A 16,790-nucleotide genomic window follows, 5' to 3' on the forward strand; every position below is an offset into this window, starting at 1 on the left:
AGAAGAATAAAAAAAATAGAGAGAAGGGAGAGGAAGAGGATCGGGGGAAGTGGGAGAGAATGAGGAGATAGATATGGAAAAGGAAGAAAAAATTACCAACGTCATTTGACCTGCTGCTGCAGTCATTATTTCCCACAGTTCCTAAGTCTGCAAAATATGCAACATACAAAAACAGCAACAACATGTAGCCTTCAAGCAGCATGTAACAACAGTTTGGGGGCATACTGCCACGGCAAGCTCCTCACGGCGGGTTTCCCCACCGAAGGTTAAAGGCTAACTGTGCAACCTCACCAACGGCTTTACAGTTAAAATCAAAATAAAAGGCAACACATTTAAAAAAAGAGACACTGATGAGCCGATGTGGACACAGACACATGTTCTGAGTTTGAGTTTAAGGCCTGAGGACTTCAGACTGCATCACTAATTAGTAAGAAAGCTGCGAGTGAACCTGTCTGACGACTGTGAGCGTCTAAGGAAGTCCTCTTTGTATCACATGGTGGTTCAAAAACACAGAACCTGATCAGCTCAGACTTTAGCGAGGTTAATGTTAACTCGAGCGTGCCTGCAGAGCCGGAGTCCAGACATGTTCAGTAAAAGTTTTATGATTCAAGAAGCAGCGAGTTTAAGCAAGCCGGTGTTGAAGCGTTAAAAACTGCAGTTCCACTAACGTCCACTTGAGGCCGACTCAAGCAGCGAGCCAGTCCCTGCAGACTTCCGCATTAAATCAACTTTACAGCAGAAATAAACATGTTTGAAGCAAGTCGTCTCCCAGGCTTCACCTCAGCCTGTGTTTGTGCTCTTGGAGTCTCTTTAATTCAAATAAAAATGGCGGCTGAGCAGTTAATTGTACTAACAGACCATCCAGGAAGGATGGTGCAGTTTAGATGAGTGAAATTGGAGGATTGTATTTGAATGTTATTTAGCAGTTAGCAGCTATCTGTGCACTGCACCCATACAGTTTATGCTCCTGTTCAAGTCTGGTAACTTCTGACTCCAAATGTTCAAGTTCATCTTTTTTTAAAGCAGTTTTTATGCATAATATTCAGCACTTTACTTTTTTTTTTTTTTTTTTTTTTTTTTTTTAAACGATTTGTGGCTTAAACCCAATGTAAGCTGGAACCCACAGCTGCCCTTAATTAACAGTATTATAATTATCAAAATATTTCTTTATGTTTCTGTAATTGTTAATCCACCTGTATGTGAAAGCTCTTTAATCTAAACTGTATTTTAGTGATAAAATATAATTATTATCGTTATCCATAAATTTTTGAAATTATTCTTTAAAAAAAAAAAAAAAAAAAAAAAAAAAAAAAGAGAAAATAGTAAAGCAGTTTTTTTTTTTTATTAAGATGCCAAATTATTGTTATTTACTTGTATTCCTGATTACTTTCTGACTTCTCAGAGAAATCCCGTGTGAGAGCTTTGCATGACTGGGTGGAAGCGTTGATGGTGTCAGTAAAGCCGTAATGTCACATGACAGTAAGGATAAACTGTAGTGAGAAAAAAAATTTTTTAGTCCTGATTTTGGTGCAAATTCAAACTTTTGAAGCAGTTTAATGGGTCTGATGGGTGTCTCTGTCCGTGCTTTACAGTTTAAACATAACAGAGGTGTCAAAATACAATGTGTGGAGGCTTTTATTGCCAAACTTTAATTGAGAATCAGTGCAGCCTATTTTTCCCTGGTTTAAGAGTGTTTTGGCTAACCTAAACATGTCCAGACTCCAGCTCAGTAGGAATCATTTAGTGACTCTGACACATGAATGATAAACTGCCTGCAAAACAAACAGTTTGTTTTGGTCCTGAGAAAAACGATCCACCTTCTAATGCTAAAAGCTGCGGGTTGCTTTTATCACAGGGTTTCCTGCTCTACCTCCTCCTGCAGCTAAAAACAAAGCTAATAAGAGCAGAGAGTGAAACACAACAACAACACCAGGGTCATTGAACTGAAACACAGAGCAGTTGATTCTCTGCAGATTTATTTTATATCATTCAAACATTTAAAATTACATGCAGGCGTTCGTCCATCTGATGACTGATTTTTGTGACTTTTAGTCTCGCATCTGCTCTCTCGAATGTTTCAGTTTTCATTTTAGCTTCTTTTCGTTCATTTTTACTGCGATGCTCTTATTTTGTTATAAACCAAGCTCTTCCCTTTTTCTACCTTTTCTTTAAAAGCACAAAGTCATGCACTTAAATTCAAATAAAGCCGAGTTGGAACAAATGTTTGGTCATCCATCTACAGAAAGTAAAGGTCAGATTATTAATGGTTTAGAGGGATTAACATTTCCTGCAGTTGCCTTTGCCTCTGGGTTGCAGTGCAATTAATCAAAATCTAATTAAAATCACGATTTTACAACACAGTGCAAAGTTTATTGTTTCAAAAGTTCAAAAAGTCTGTGGTTTTTCCATCGGTTCTTCTTTGCTTTCTGCTCGTCTACCATGCAGGTCTCCCAAATACTCACCTAAACTCCCTAGTGTGATGACCGTGTGTCACTTCACCTCCTCCGCCTCTTTTGTCCCTGCGTTTATTTGTTTTCATTTGACTTAAATTTAAAATTCATACCCCTGTAAAAAGACATTTTTTTAATTTCAGTAAATAAACGTGATTACTATTTTTGTCGTAAACATGGAGTCCTGCCTTATTTCAGTTCGGGACCAAAGGACCGGAGAGAAGACAGCGTTTAGTCTAACAGCATTTTTGTAAATGAGCCTGCTGCTGTCTCTGTTTAAACTAATTTTGTCCTCTGCTTTGATTTAAATTAGGAGTGTTAAGAGTCTGCACTCCCCTTTGCTCAGCTGCTGTTTTTCAATCACGACGCAAAAGCTGCGTGATAAACGTCCCTCTAATGTGAAGCTAACAGATCATGAGGCAAAGTGTAGTCACTTTAAAAACAGTTCATCTGCAGGGTGAAAATGAACAAGAAGCACAAATAGAAAAAAAAAAAAGATCGAATGAACAATGTTACAATAACATATGGTCACTGAAAACACACAGACCTGAGCTACCTTTAAATACAAAAAGATCCAAATCACTCTGAAGAGCTTCCTTCTCTGGACTGCTTCCACTCAAGTCCAATAAAAACTAAAAGTAACACCTTGAAGCTTTGGCAATATATCAATGCAGCTGGGATGAATCACTTCATTAGTCATACAGGATAAAGTCTAAGTGCTGGGGACAGAAAAAAATAGGTCACCTCCAGAAAAAGCTGCAGTAATCGATCGTTAAAGTGAGTCATGACGCAATAAAGGTGGGTCAAACATCTACTTGAAAGGCTTTAAAGTGTTTTTAAATGTAACTCTGCCAGAGGAAAAGCCTATGACAAAGCTGGCATTTAAGCCAGGTTTAATATCTCCTTTGTTTGGGGGGTCAGACTGTGAGCTGCAGCTGGTTTGATCTCTCACCAGAAAACTTACTGAATCTACGTTAAGGCTGAGATAAAATCTGAAGGTGTGCATTTTAACCTGTTCTTGCTCTCCGTGCAGGTTATTTTTAGTCTGTGTGGTTGAAGCGTGTGAGCTGGAGCTCAGTGTCCTTCAGGAGGGATTAACAAGACTTTTAATCACCACAACAGGACACACGCCTAAGGGCAGTAACTTACAAATACCTCGAACTGAGTCAGTCGTAAACACGAGAACACAGTGGAAAGAAAATCACGAGTTTCACAAGAATCAGTTAAATAAGTCAGGAAATGGCAGGTAAATCATTAAAAGCAGGTTAATTAACCCGCAGGCCCACAGCCTTACATTACCCCTCATTTTACCTCACTGATAAAGCAGCTCAGTGACGCCCACATTACAAGGAATTTTCTGAGGTTTGAGAGGAAGTGACACACAGACTGGACGTAAACAAACACAAACACACAGAGGAGGAGGACGAAGTGTGACTGCTTTTACCTTTATGAGTGAAGTACAAACAATAGCACCAGCATTCACCATCGGGTTGTGCGGCTTATCTGCAAAACAACGAGAGCTCCGTTAGCGTGCTGCGAAGGATCAAAGTGCAAACATTTGGCCTGAGAGCTGTGCATATACACAGATCAGAACACGAGGGTCAAGTGCATACACAGTAAACACTGATAATACAGAGAAACACAGCGGAGGCTGTAGCAGCTGAAACAGTGTATTTAAAGTGTAACTTTCAACCTGAACGTTTGATGGCAACTGGCCGCTTGTTGATGTTTGTGTAGCTGTAAATGCAGGAATGTGCTGGCGGGCTGACAAGGTGTGTTGCAACTTGCTGCTGTATCTGTGGTATGCTGCTGATGATCTAACTCTAACTCAGGACTCTGTGTACATCACACAGCCCAGTGAGAACCATCTGTATGTATGGACAAGTTTAAAACTTATTGTTGTTACTACTGTACAGGGGTGCAGTGTTTACAGTGTTGTGTGAGTGTGTGTGTGTGTGTGTGTGGAGGCGTGGGCGTGGACAGGGACATAGTGAAAAATAAATCCAGCACTTTCCTCCCTCAGATCTCTGAAAGAGCTTGAACGCTTACATCACCTGAATTTCCTTGTGGTCATGTGATCTGCTTACACAACATTATCCCCTTGCAGGGCTGCCCTGGCAGAAGGCGGGTGAACACAGGAAATGACCATGACATGTCTGCAGTGTGAGCCTCAGCCTGGGGATTCTGGAATTTCCTCTCAAAATGCCCATTTTTGAACAACCCAACCACGTGTTCTCCCACAATGCATCTGACTACTCACAGCTCTCACACTCGTTCTAACCAATGCTACAGCTAGCTGAGCAGCGATGGCATGCCGTGATAGCCTCCCCCATCAAGCATCGCAGTGAGATGCAAGTGCATGTCCTGATAAAAGAAGCCCTTAGTCTTTATTAGCCATGTGACTGAGGTTTAATAAGCTGAACTGTTTTTCCACACACCTACACACAAAAGCAACACACGTCCCCTTTTGTTGGCTTTTTTTGGGCATGTAAAAAAAAAACAAAACAGCTAACACAGACTTGTTAAAAAACTTGATCTAAATATAAATGAACCTATTCAGGGGGTCAACATAGGCCTGCATGTTTTTAACCCTACAAAAAGGTAGTGTGCCAAGACATGTGGCCAGGCGAGGGGGCTGCTTCGCTGGATTTCTGACTCATTGTGATTTAAGAACATCTGACCCTCGCATCATATCTACCACTTAAGTCTTCCACCAACTTCCTGTACCCTGCACTAGCTCTTCATCGCTTTACTTGGAGGACAAGGTTTAATAAAAAGTCCAAGACAACTCACCATCTTCATTCAGGAAGAGCTTGTTGAAGCGGAGGCCGCTGGGCTCCTTCCCGATGAAACTGTGCACGTACTCCGTGCTGTGGTCGTGCACGGCGACGGCATACTTCAGAGGCTTCACACAAGACTGCATGCAGAAGGGGACCTTAGTGTCTCCCACCGTATGTCTGCAACAAAAACATAAAGATAGGACGTTATCAGAGCAGGCCGCAGGTTCAATGATTAGAGACAAGAAGAAGCCAGAACAGACACGTGAAAACAGTGAGTGTTTCACAATTTGTAGGAAAGTCACGATAAACTGAAGTAACACTGTGTAAAAACAAAACCGTTATCTTTACAACTGTCAAGGTTTGTTAAACAAACTTTTATGAAAGTTTACAACCACTAATCAGAGAACAGGTCGATCAGAACGCCTCCTGACATAGTTACTGAGAAATGGTTATTTCTTTGCACATGTTTTGTCTTTTCTGGGAAATACAAGTGGAATAAAATCACCACTTTTTTTAACCAGGTTGAACCAGGACCGCCACACAATAATTAAAAAACAAACAAACTGGTTAATCTAATGTTTCTCTGAAATATAAACACTGACCTTCACAAAGATTACTGCACTAAAACGGCGGTGCTATAATGTATAATGTAATATAACACCTTAATTTTTTTTCTGCAGTTGCCTGGTGACTGTAATGATTTATTTCTGCTGTCAATGACCTGCTGCAGGGAGCTATGCCAATTGAAGATTAATTGTCCAACAGAGTTAACCTCTGGGTGACCGTGTTTGAGCATAAAGGTGATTGCATAGGTCGCCCCGGTGGGCTGTCACTTGTCTCCTAGCAACCATTCTCTCACAGATTGGTAAAGACTTGCAGATAACTGCTGTTGACTTTATAAACGCAGATTACCAACAAGTTGCAATTCATCTAAATCAGTCTGTGCCGATGAGCTCAACATGTCAGCATCTCTTTGGAGATGAGCATATATACAAGCAACTGAACTCGACTCAGCTGCTTGTTTTCTGATTACGTTCCTGTGTAAGAGCGTTCGGTGTCATTCTGCAGTTAAATTGCTGTCCTTTAGCAGCTTTGTCGCTATTTGTGGAAGAAATTCCGTTTCAGATCTCTGAGGTTCTGGCTGGAATCTAAATGTAAATAAATAATGTGGATTTCTGATTTTGCAGACACCAACAGATTTGCGATTTTCATTGATTTAAAGTTCATTTTTATCAAAAACAGTTTGCATGAAACTCCAACTTGACTTTGTTTAACTGCAACCTGATAACAGTCTGACTCCATCTTACTGGTGTTTTAATCACCATCACAGGCCTAGTCCCCGTCTGCAAAGCAACTACATCAAAGGTAACACCATCACTATTCTTTGGGTTGTGCCGTGCCACCAACTCTAACAACTAATTCTAACCCAGTATGACTCCAGTAAGGATGTTAGGATTTCGGGTATTTGCATCCTTGACCTTATTCATTCAGTCACTTTGTACAGCTCGTGACCACAATTAAGGGCAGGACTGCATATCAACAGGTAAATCCAATCAAAAAACAGCAGTTAGAATTTACCGATCTGCTGTGGAAACTTCTGTTTCTTCTTCTTTCTTTAGGTCTTAAAAATTCTTAAGATAAGATGAAGGTGACAGAGTAAAACACAGCACCATCTCAGGATCATTAACCAGGTTTACAGAGGTTTTAATAAAAAACAATGCATAAAAACTGTCCTGTTAGCGTTCCTCACTTCACTCCTGGAACATTATTGTGTTATTATTTAACCAGCATATAGCTGAACATGGCGATTTCACACAGCAACAGTGTGTGAGAACCATTAAGCGAACATTAAGTATTAATGTGCTACCAGCGTCTCACCTCTGCCCGTCCACCGTGCACAGAGAGACCGCCCACAGGTCGGGGCTGAACTTGGCCAGCTGAGGAATGTAGTCTGCAACCTGAAAGAGAGGGCAGTCAGGTGAGAGAGGAGGCAGGTCACCTTACACTGCTGACGTCTGCCGAGGCTCAGGCTTCAGCACACAGCACACACACAGAGCTGGTAATACACAATAACAAACCTCAGAAGGAAGAATCCACCCTCGGTCATTCAAAATAAGTTAAATTAGGACAACATGCTAATTTATCTTCAGCTACCATCATGACAGTGGCTCACTTCCTGCACTCTTATTATTCAGACTAACAAGGCCCCTTTTAAAAACAGTTTCATATTAAACACGGCAAAGACCTGTAGTTTCTGTGAGTTAAAAGCTCTAAAGAGTCAGTTTTAAATAGTTCTTTCTACTCTTGGCTTAAATGTTTCAGGTTAGCACAGAAGCCCAATATAAGATATATAAGGATCGCTTTAAACTAATAATCATGCAAAACTACTCTAGAAGAGTCCAGGAATAAAAACATGAGCTGGAAACATCAGATCAGATTCTTATCAAATAAAAAGAAAGTCTTCATCTTGTCTAGCAGAGCACCAGTTTGGCTTAGAAGCCGCCATTTTTCTACAGAGAAGACTTTTACAAACAGGAAAACACAGCTAGGGAAGCAGCGACTGTGAAATTGTGAATCGATACTGATGTTTAAATTTAGGATGATATTTTATTTAAGTCTTTCTTTTGTTAGTGATTATTTCCTCTTTGTTCAAAGGAACAAGGAACGGGTCATTTATCTGATGTGACACCTTATAAATACAGACCACTATAACCAGGGCTGAGTCTGTATTTCTGATAGATGGATGTTTGCAAACTGACTAAACACAGCCACTAATTGCGCCTCTGCTTTTTAAAAAAAAATGTTTTAGTTTAACAGGTCAAACATCCTCCCTCCTACAACCCTGCTGGAGTAAACAGCCCTATATTAGGTTGTTAGTTTTCCATTTAATTTAGGGATATTAGCCGATAATTCTCCTTTTTATGACTTTGCTGACTTTGTTTTGAATGCCTGAACGTTTTCACAGCGAGCGCCAAACAGATGACGCAAACAGAAATGTGCTGCCGGTGAAAATCCTGCACTCTTCTGCGAAAGTGACAGCTAGCTCACAGCGGCCTCAAACATCCCTTTAACTCATCTGAGGGTAGATTTTTCCGTCTGAGGCTCGACTGATCCAAACTTTCGACTGCACCTGAGAAGAGACTGATGGTAATGGCTAAATTATAACCATGATGCAGAGAGAAAGAAAAATCCATGGATCTAAGGACACACCTGCCCTCCAGTGAGATTTTTGGCATTCTCATACAGCTCATCAATATGGGAGGTGAAGGACTGGAAGTCTGGGATGACGAACTTCTTGCGGAAGGCCTGAGTGAGCAGGACAATGTTGCTCTGGACACACCTGATGAATAAATCACAGAAAGCATGCTAAAACATCGGGACTGCATGCAACTGGAGGTAAAGTTTGCAACCCTGAAGTCTGACAAACTTTTGTGACGTGTTTGATGAAGAAGCTTCATCAGAACAGTTTGATCAGCTGCTCATTTTGTCCTGGAAGGAGCCTGATCCAACATGAGCGCACACACTGATGAATGAGAGATTTCACACACTGTAAAACCATGACGGAAGTAACCAAAGCTAAGCAGCAGCGCCAGCTGGGATGGATCAGTTTAACTGACAACTATGTTTGAATCAAACCCCCAAATCTTACAAACGAGGGCTGTTCCATACATCGCACGTTTTGTGTGTTAGTGACGTGACTTCAGGAGATGAGTTTGAGGTGAGGAGGAAGAGGACAACATTTTATTAAGATGCTGGCGGTGTTATGTTTCCTTTGTGCTTTTGTTTCTTTGGTGAATGGGACCCCTTCCCCAACAACACATAGTTAAGATGCTTCATATCTTGAGTCTGAAAGTGCAGGCAGGAATTAAAGAGCTATACAAGCACATGAACGCCTACGACCTCTCTCCTCCTCCACCTTTGACGCCCTTCTGATTTCTCAGAAGGGCGATGTACTTCCCAGCCACTGAATTTAAATATAGTGGAGGAACATGGCGGCTTCCACAAACCACAAACCCACTCCTATATTTTTAATGGATTAAATGTAAGTTTATGAAACACATCAATTTGTTGGAAGACATAATTTGCACATTAATACATATCTGTATATATTTATACTATGAGTACTTAAAAAAAAATACTAACTCTGTACCTTTAAAAAGCTCAACCCAAAATAAACTGTCCCTGATAGAAAATATTTTCACTTTCACTATGTGACAATGTTGTGTAGCACCTGACGAGTTACAGGGTTAAGTTATTTCAGTTATTGTTAAGCAGTTATTTTATACTTTTACTTAAAATTTCCAGGGAAAACACTGCCTGTGCTACTTTTGTGCTCACATTTTACTTGTGCTGTGTCACTGCTATTGCTGCTCCTGGCGCCTTCTTTCAATATATTCCTACTTTGAAGTAGGTAATATGTCATCGGTGACAGTAGCTCACTCGAGAAGGAGAATGAAAAACTCCCTTGTTTTTCTAATGCTGCTTGCAAGCATGAAGAAAATGTTCAGTAATTTCTGGCTGACAATTAGAAAGACCAAAGACCAAAGAACAGTCACAACAGTCACAATTTCACATTCTGTTCACTTTGGGTTACAAATCAAGCGCACTACCTTATTTACAGCGGTGTGCTTTCACCCCTCCTGAAAGCCGGAGAAAACGTAATTTTCACTCATGCTACAATGAAATGAAGGCTTTCACTCACTGCAGCAAATTATTGCTAAATATGTTAATTTTAAGGAAATCCTTTTTAAAAAAAAAAAAAAAAGAAGAAAAATGAATGCTTTAAAGTGAGTAACTGATAGCGTTAAATAACTGATCGAGCAGCCCTTGTGAATGAAAAGCTAAACTAATTCTGCACAATCAACTGCCTACTTCACACTTGATGAATATATTTTTGTACTCATATAATAAGGAAATTCAAATACTTGAATTTGCTTATTAATAACACATGACCATCAACATGTGCTGAATGCTTTTTGAGGCTGCTGTCAGTGTAGTTTCCTTGAAAAAAAATGAAGAAAAAGGTGGAGATAAAAAAATAAATAACACCATAACAAGCAACCTCACTTCTTGAAAAGGTGCCTGTCCAGTGTAACGCCATCTGAAGTCTTCTTTAGAGTTTCTTTCAGTGTTTCCATGCACTCCTTCAGTCGTGGATCTCCGGAACGAAGCCCGGTGGCTTTCAGTGCCTAAAATTAATTAAACAAAGAAGTTTTTGGTGAATATTTTCACATTTTTAACACAGAAGTCAAAACTGTTTGGATGAAATATTCACATGAATACTAGGAGTCAAAAATGTCAGTTTACAGCCAACCAGCAGGTTTCTAGTTTTTATGTTTTAATTAATTTATTTCAATTAAGTAACATGTCTCCTAACACCCAGTTGCAGTGCACCATAATAACTCTGAATGTATGTGACCAAGCTGAATCTGAAGGACTTACTGTGAGAAATTTGTGAGCAGGAATCGTCTCTTGACCTTCGGCCACTGTGTAGAAAAGCAAATCCTCCAAACTCGGGAGGATCCCTGCGTTTCTTCTCCTGGGATAGAAAGAAAAGACAGAAAGGAGGTAATGATTAAGTCCCCAAAGCAGTATCGTCGCCTAAAAGCACTTTACACATGAGCTCTGATATAAAGTAACTGCAGCCTCTCAGGGTTGTTGACACACAGCAGAATCGGCCTTTAACACAAACCACACTACACCGTATTCTCACTTTTCAAGCCAGTGTAAACACAGAGCTTATCTTTGGCTGTTGATACAGCCATTTACACATTAGTGACGGATCTAATAGAAATAAGCAGGCCAAGCGTTAGTGACAAAAGGTGTGTGTGTTTGTTTATACAGTAAATCCAAAAAACGGCTTTACTCTTTATAAAACGCCACATTACTGAGTCTATCCTCTTATAGATGTAAATGAAACAGCAATGATGATGACTCATCAGGAGATGAGATGACAGATGTACTATAAACAATATTACTGTTTGTATCAGAGACAAAGTTTAAATTGATACTTCCGGCACCGTCTCGGATGGCAGCCTGTCTAACATGCTCTCTACAGTTGAAACTTACTTTCCTATTTTGGCGGCTCAGGTCCTTTAATGTTTGTAGGAAAATGCTGACAATGTTTGCAGCTGTGTGCTGGGGCAGTGGGGTGAAGACAGCCGATGCCAACAGGCTGAACAAACTGATTAAAAAGGCTGGTTCTGTCCTGGGTGTCAGACTGGAGAACCTAGAGGTGGTGTCCGAGAGGAGAATGCTAAAAAAGCTTCTTTGTATCATGGACAACCCCTCCCACCCCATGCACGCCTGTTACTGTTATTCGATATTATATTTTGCACTATCCTACTGCATATTACTGTATACTTGTATTCTATTGTACATATTGTATATCTTATTACTCTGTTCCTGTCTCTCTTGCTGCATTGAGCATGTGTATGACAAAAGAATTTCCCTCGGGATAAATTAAGTTCTTCTTATCTTATCTTAAATGGTTTTGGAAGGAAGAGAAGACGAGCTTTAGAGGAATATTTGGTACATCTCAATCCAACAGAGCATATTTGGGATGTGATGGAATGGCAGACCGACATCATGAATCATCATGAGCAACATTGCTCAGCAAAATTCCTGAGCAATGTTTCCAGCAACTTGTTGAATTTGTGCTGTGATATTGTGAAATTATATCTGAGTGCAAAAGTGGGCAAATCCAGTTTTAACAAGGTGCATCTAATAAACTGTCTGGTGAGTGTGTCCTTGTGTGTATGTGCTGCCATATTCTGGTGCAACGGTTAAGTTGCACATTTATACTTTTTCCTTATTCATTGAATTGAGTGAATGCATTAAACAGTGTGCATTGTCTCCACTTAAATAATGTTGCAATAGAAGTATCTATAATTACATAAACCCCCAAACTACGTGACCGCTGCACACAGGTTTGGTGGTTGTGTCTGGATCAGACCTAAATTCCAGGAATTCTCCCGTCTTTGGTCCCGTCCAGCCCTCGGAGGCTCTTGGATTAATAAAACCAACACTGTGGCTCGTTCACACGCCGGGATGACACCGCAGCAGAGGAGAAAAGTTAGCTCGGCAAAGAGAAGCATTCAAACATCTGGATTTTTTTCAAGACACCAACAAATTTAACCTGGAAATAAATAAATGAGCCACCAAAACTTTGCACTGCACAGACTAGATTTAGCTCTGCCAACAGCCACATCACCATTTAAAATCCCAGGATTCACCCTGCGCTCCTCCCTGCCTTCCTCTCGTCTCTTCCTGTTCTCCACAGAGTAAACACTCCACATTCAGCCGAGGTAACGACAGCCAAACGTGTGCAAACACACCCAGATCGACTGAAATGCCGTCAGTCGGGCATGCATGATTCAAGAGATTTATTGACCCGACATCTGCCTCTGCACGCACAGCAACAATAAGAACAGCACACAGTCGAAAGGAAACTTGCATGCGATATGCATCTAAGATAAAGTCTCCACTCTGACATGTGCTAATCTGAGACACTCTTAAAACAGCCTGATGATACAGCTTAACCAATGAAATGTTGTCAACCAGTAATTTTTCCAGCAGCTCTGACAATCCTGTTCAGTTTGTTCTTAATTCCCCCAGTCAGGTTACCATACCAGACTGAATTACTGAACATAAGGATGCTTTCAATCGAGCTCACATAACTGACACAAGCCTCTCAACGTTATCTTTAAGAGCTGATATCACTGATAATGCTAATCAACAAAGGAGGAGGCAGTTACTTCTACCTAAACCTGCTTCTGGATGTTTTAAGTCATCTTAGATCATGAGTTTAAAATTCTGGTTGTACCATATTTAACTCTTTGTTTCGTGCAGATTTCCATTGTCATTTGGTGGTGTGTATTTGTGTGTGTACAACTGCAGTAAAGCTAAATCCTTCACACAGAGAAACCTGTCAAATAGTACTACATAGTAACCTCCACAGAGAGCAAAACTTTTTCTGTATCAGGACTTCTGCTGTAAACACTTTAACATTGGGAATCTGTGGGGACTGATTTACTGCTGGAGCCTCAAGTGGGCATCAGAGGAACTGCAGTGCTGGCTGCACATGCAGGAGTCTCGGGTTTGTTTGGATCGCGGCAGGAAGTAGATAAAGGCTGAATCTTTACTTTACTCAAAGCTAACTGAAGCAGAAAAACTGACAGCAGTGTCAAGCCCTATTCAAACCCTTTCACTGGTCCACAGATGACTGAATGAACAAGCCCCATTTCACAGAGTCCGGTGGTTTAAGTGCCCGAGTCTTACAGTTGTCAGCAGCAAACATGAGCTGAACTAAATGAGCAAATCCACCAGACGGTGTTTAACCAGTAGATGGGTAAGGGCTGAATACTGCCTTGAACACCTTGTTTGTCTGCATTTGTCCCTGTAAAAATCCTCACGGACAGATGGCTCAGTCCATCTGCAATTGGATGACTGCTCACCAGTGCATGCAAGAGCTTCATGGAAACAAGAGAAACAAGCTGAAGAGTAGTCTTCTTTCTGTGCTCCGCGTCATCAGGAGTGCTTTAGCAATGACGGCTGCCCTCTGGACACACAGTCACACAAGAGTAGACACACCATAGTGCTCATATATCTGCCAACATCAAAAACCAGGCTAACACCTAACCAGACCTCCGGTAAATGCAATTAATATTTAACCCATTGTTTTACGTGGATGCTGCCATCACGTGAAGCTTCTGCAGCTACAGGCTCAGATCAGGCAGCTGCTTGCCATCTACTTTTAGACAGTTTGACTTGTTTTTCTTCATTTCGTGGCTTCATTTCACTGTGGGCGGGGCTTACGGATGCAGCCGAAGGACTGGTGGAGCAGACTGGTTCAATTTCAGTTTTCTATTGACAGGAATAAAAGAGGTTTCAGAGAAAAGTGTGCGATTACAGGACTTTTTAAGATGTGCAACTGCAGCCTGACTTAGCTTTTCCTCCTTACCTCACTGGCTGAATATTCGTGGGTATGCAACACTGCTGTACTCATGCAAATAACAGGAGGAGAAATCCTGCTTCACCTTTGGTGTGAATGCACCCGTGCCAAATATTTAATGACTGTATATAATGATGATTTCATCTGCAATGTCTCAGTCATGCAGTAATGCTGTGATATACTGTAAAACCTTATCACTACCAAATAATTATATTTTTTTTCTTTATTTATTAATCGCATAGTCTCCGTCACATACTGACATCAAGTCTAAAAATATCCACATCTCAGCCACTCTTCATGTGATGACAGCTTGGTTTGACCAGCTACTCCAGGAAACACATCAGCCTGTGTTAGATACAGGTTCCCTGATGTGTTTCCTGCAGTAGCTGTACCTACTCTTATCTAAAGCACGGAGAAACAAAGACTACAAGCTAGAGCAATAACTGCATGTTCTGTTGCTTTCATTAAGCTTCATTATTTCAGACAGGAAACCTGCTGACCCTGAGGGATTATGTGAAGAGTGTCTTGGGAGTGCAACATGTGCATTAGCAAAGCAAAAACCAATATCGTACATCTCTGTGGTGACGCCACCCTGTCCGTGTGAGTCTTCATTTCGAGGTCAGGAAATAGCTCGTGAATTTTTTCCAGCTCGCTGCAAAAGGAATGACGTGGCTGCAGGCAGGCAGCTGGAGGCTGCCACAGATGTGGATTTAACCTCCCCAAAAAGACTCAATCATTAGGATTTCATGTTTTTATCTGATGACAGCTGCAGGGCTGCTACTTAGTGGGAAAACTTGTGAATTTTTTACCAAAGACACCAAAAATTCCTGCATTTCGCATCAGTTTGTAAATTGTGGCATTGGTATTGTGTAAGGTCAAACATATGGCAACAAAAGGAAGTCCAAACTAGTGAAAACTGCAGAGGCGTCATTAGTATTTCCAATTTTTAAACAAAATATTTCTTTTGTACTTTATTTGAGGTGAAATATGTTTAAACTTTACAGTATTTCCCATCTTTAAATGACTAAAATTACATTTTCTTCTTTCCTACAATACTCAGAAGTGAAGGCTTTGTGCCCTATTAGAGTCACAGCCATCTTAAAATCATAATGCAGATCTAATTTTTAAATTATACTTTTTTATTTCTACTTGATATAGTCCGCTAAAACTAGGCCCATCAACTGAAAAAAAATTGGCAGGACAATTGTAATGCGTCATTAACTGGATGTGGATAAATATAAACATCATAATGTGTCCTTCATTCAATGCTGTGCTGCACTGGTTTTATGTTAAAATACATACATTTTAAAAAAAATTTAATGTTGTTTTTTTGTTGTTGTTTTGGGGGGGTTTTTTTTTTCTACAGGGAGTTGCTCGAGTCTGTTAAGTTCAACATAAATAATCTGTGGAGCAGCAGCAGCAGCAACGCTCCAAATGTGACCTGCAGCCTCCTTAGTGAAGGTCACAGTAGAAACCACTAGAACCTGCTCTGCTTCCTCCCCAGCACAGCAGCACTCCTTGTCACAGCGAGCGAAACTAAAATAAAAACACGTGCATGTGGATGATCGTAGCTCAGTGAGAAGCTGAACCCGGTCTCCTGAAGCCTCGGTGTGGACCTTTTTACCCTCTGCTTCACGGCCTGCTGCTGTTTCACTTTCACAACTGTTGGCCCACGCTGAGTATTATCTCCTCTGGGGCAGGCAGCCAACAGGACAACACCTACAGATTGGCGTGGTCAACTCAAAATCCCGGTAGAGCGGAAGTGCCCTGACGCGGAGTATTTGAAGACGTGAACATTTTTATTGCCACCTTTAACGAAGCCGGTGGAGCGAACACGTCGCACATGGCCCGAGAGCCACTGATGTCCCACACAGGCTACAAGCTAGCTTGTTTTTTATTTATTACGGTTTATTTAGGGTTAAACCTGTAAAAATCACATTTAAAAAATAAATAAACATTTACATTTTAAATAAAGGGACATTTAATGCGGTCATTAAAAAGTGTTCGCGTCGGTTAGCGGTCGCAGCATCCGCTCGCGTCACGCACAGACGCCAGATGCGACGTCACGTCATGGCAGCGGGCAACCCGGAGATCTTCTAGAAGGATTTTACTGAAACCTACTTGTCGCTGTCCGCTTCGCCGCCGGCTACATCCTTCTTCAGCTGCTCCTCTATCTCCTCGGCTTCGGTTTTCACGCAGTAGGAGCGGAGAGAGGCGGCGCGGGGCGCGGTGCGGAGAGCCGGGCGGTGCGCGGCGGCATTGAGGAGCTTCAGAGGAGCAGATGTGGCTCTGGCATCAACGGAGGTGGCGCCGAGGCAGCAGAAGCAGCGGGAGCCTGTCGGCAACCAGGTCTTCTCTCGGTAGACGGGAAAGGGACGCTTGACGGTGGCTTCAAACAACTCCTTCAGCACTGTCGAGGACCTAAAATGTAACATCTCAATCCTGTCGGGCAATGAGAGAGAAAATCGTGATTCCTAATAAATCCGAGAGAATCTGCGAGGCTTCTGAATAGCAATTCGAAGCAAGTTGTCTGTCCGAGCGGCGATGACTCACAGACACCAGCTTCCACAAGTATATAGAGCGGAACAGCCACGCCCCCATAGCTTT

The 16,790-nt window shown here is 41.4% G+C and overlaps 1 protein-coding gene across 2 annotated transcripts in view; it reads right to left on the reverse strand.

Moving 5' to 3' along the window:
• Positions 1-16,779, reverse strand: part of glsb (glutaminase b) — a 37,060-nt gene extending 20,281 nt beyond the window's left edge. The window contains exons 1-7 of one of the 2 annotated variants that reach the window (XM_084907782.1): positions 16,305-16,777; positions 10,673-10,769; positions 10,298-10,419; positions 8,441-8,570; positions 7,109-7,188; positions 5,244-5,407; positions 3,895-3,953 (exon numbers count right to left, since the gene is read on the reverse strand). In XM_084907782.1, coding sequence (XP_084763908.1) covers positions 3,895-3,953; positions 5,244-5,407; positions 7,109-7,188; positions 8,441-8,570; positions 10,298-10,419; positions 10,673-10,769; positions 16,305-16,618 — 966 coding nt within the window. In that variant the 5' untranslated portion in view covers positions 16,619-16,777. Of the gene's footprint in view, positions 1-3,894; positions 3,954-5,243; positions 5,408-7,108; positions 7,189-8,440; positions 8,571-10,297; positions 10,420-10,672; positions 10,770-16,304 lie in introns of both variants that reach the window. The other variant, XM_084907783.1, reaches the window with a different exon arrangement.
• Between the last annotated feature and the right edge of the window lie 11 nt (positions 16,780-16,790).

Source organism: Perissodus microlepis, chromosome 16 (genome assembly GCF_051167445.1).
Source record: "Perissodus microlepis isolate ML-2025 ecotype Zambia chromosome 16, ASM5116744v1, whole genome shotgun sequence".
NCBI lineage: Eukaryota > Metazoa > Chordata > Actinopteri > Cichliformes > Cichlidae > Perissodus > Perissodus microlepis.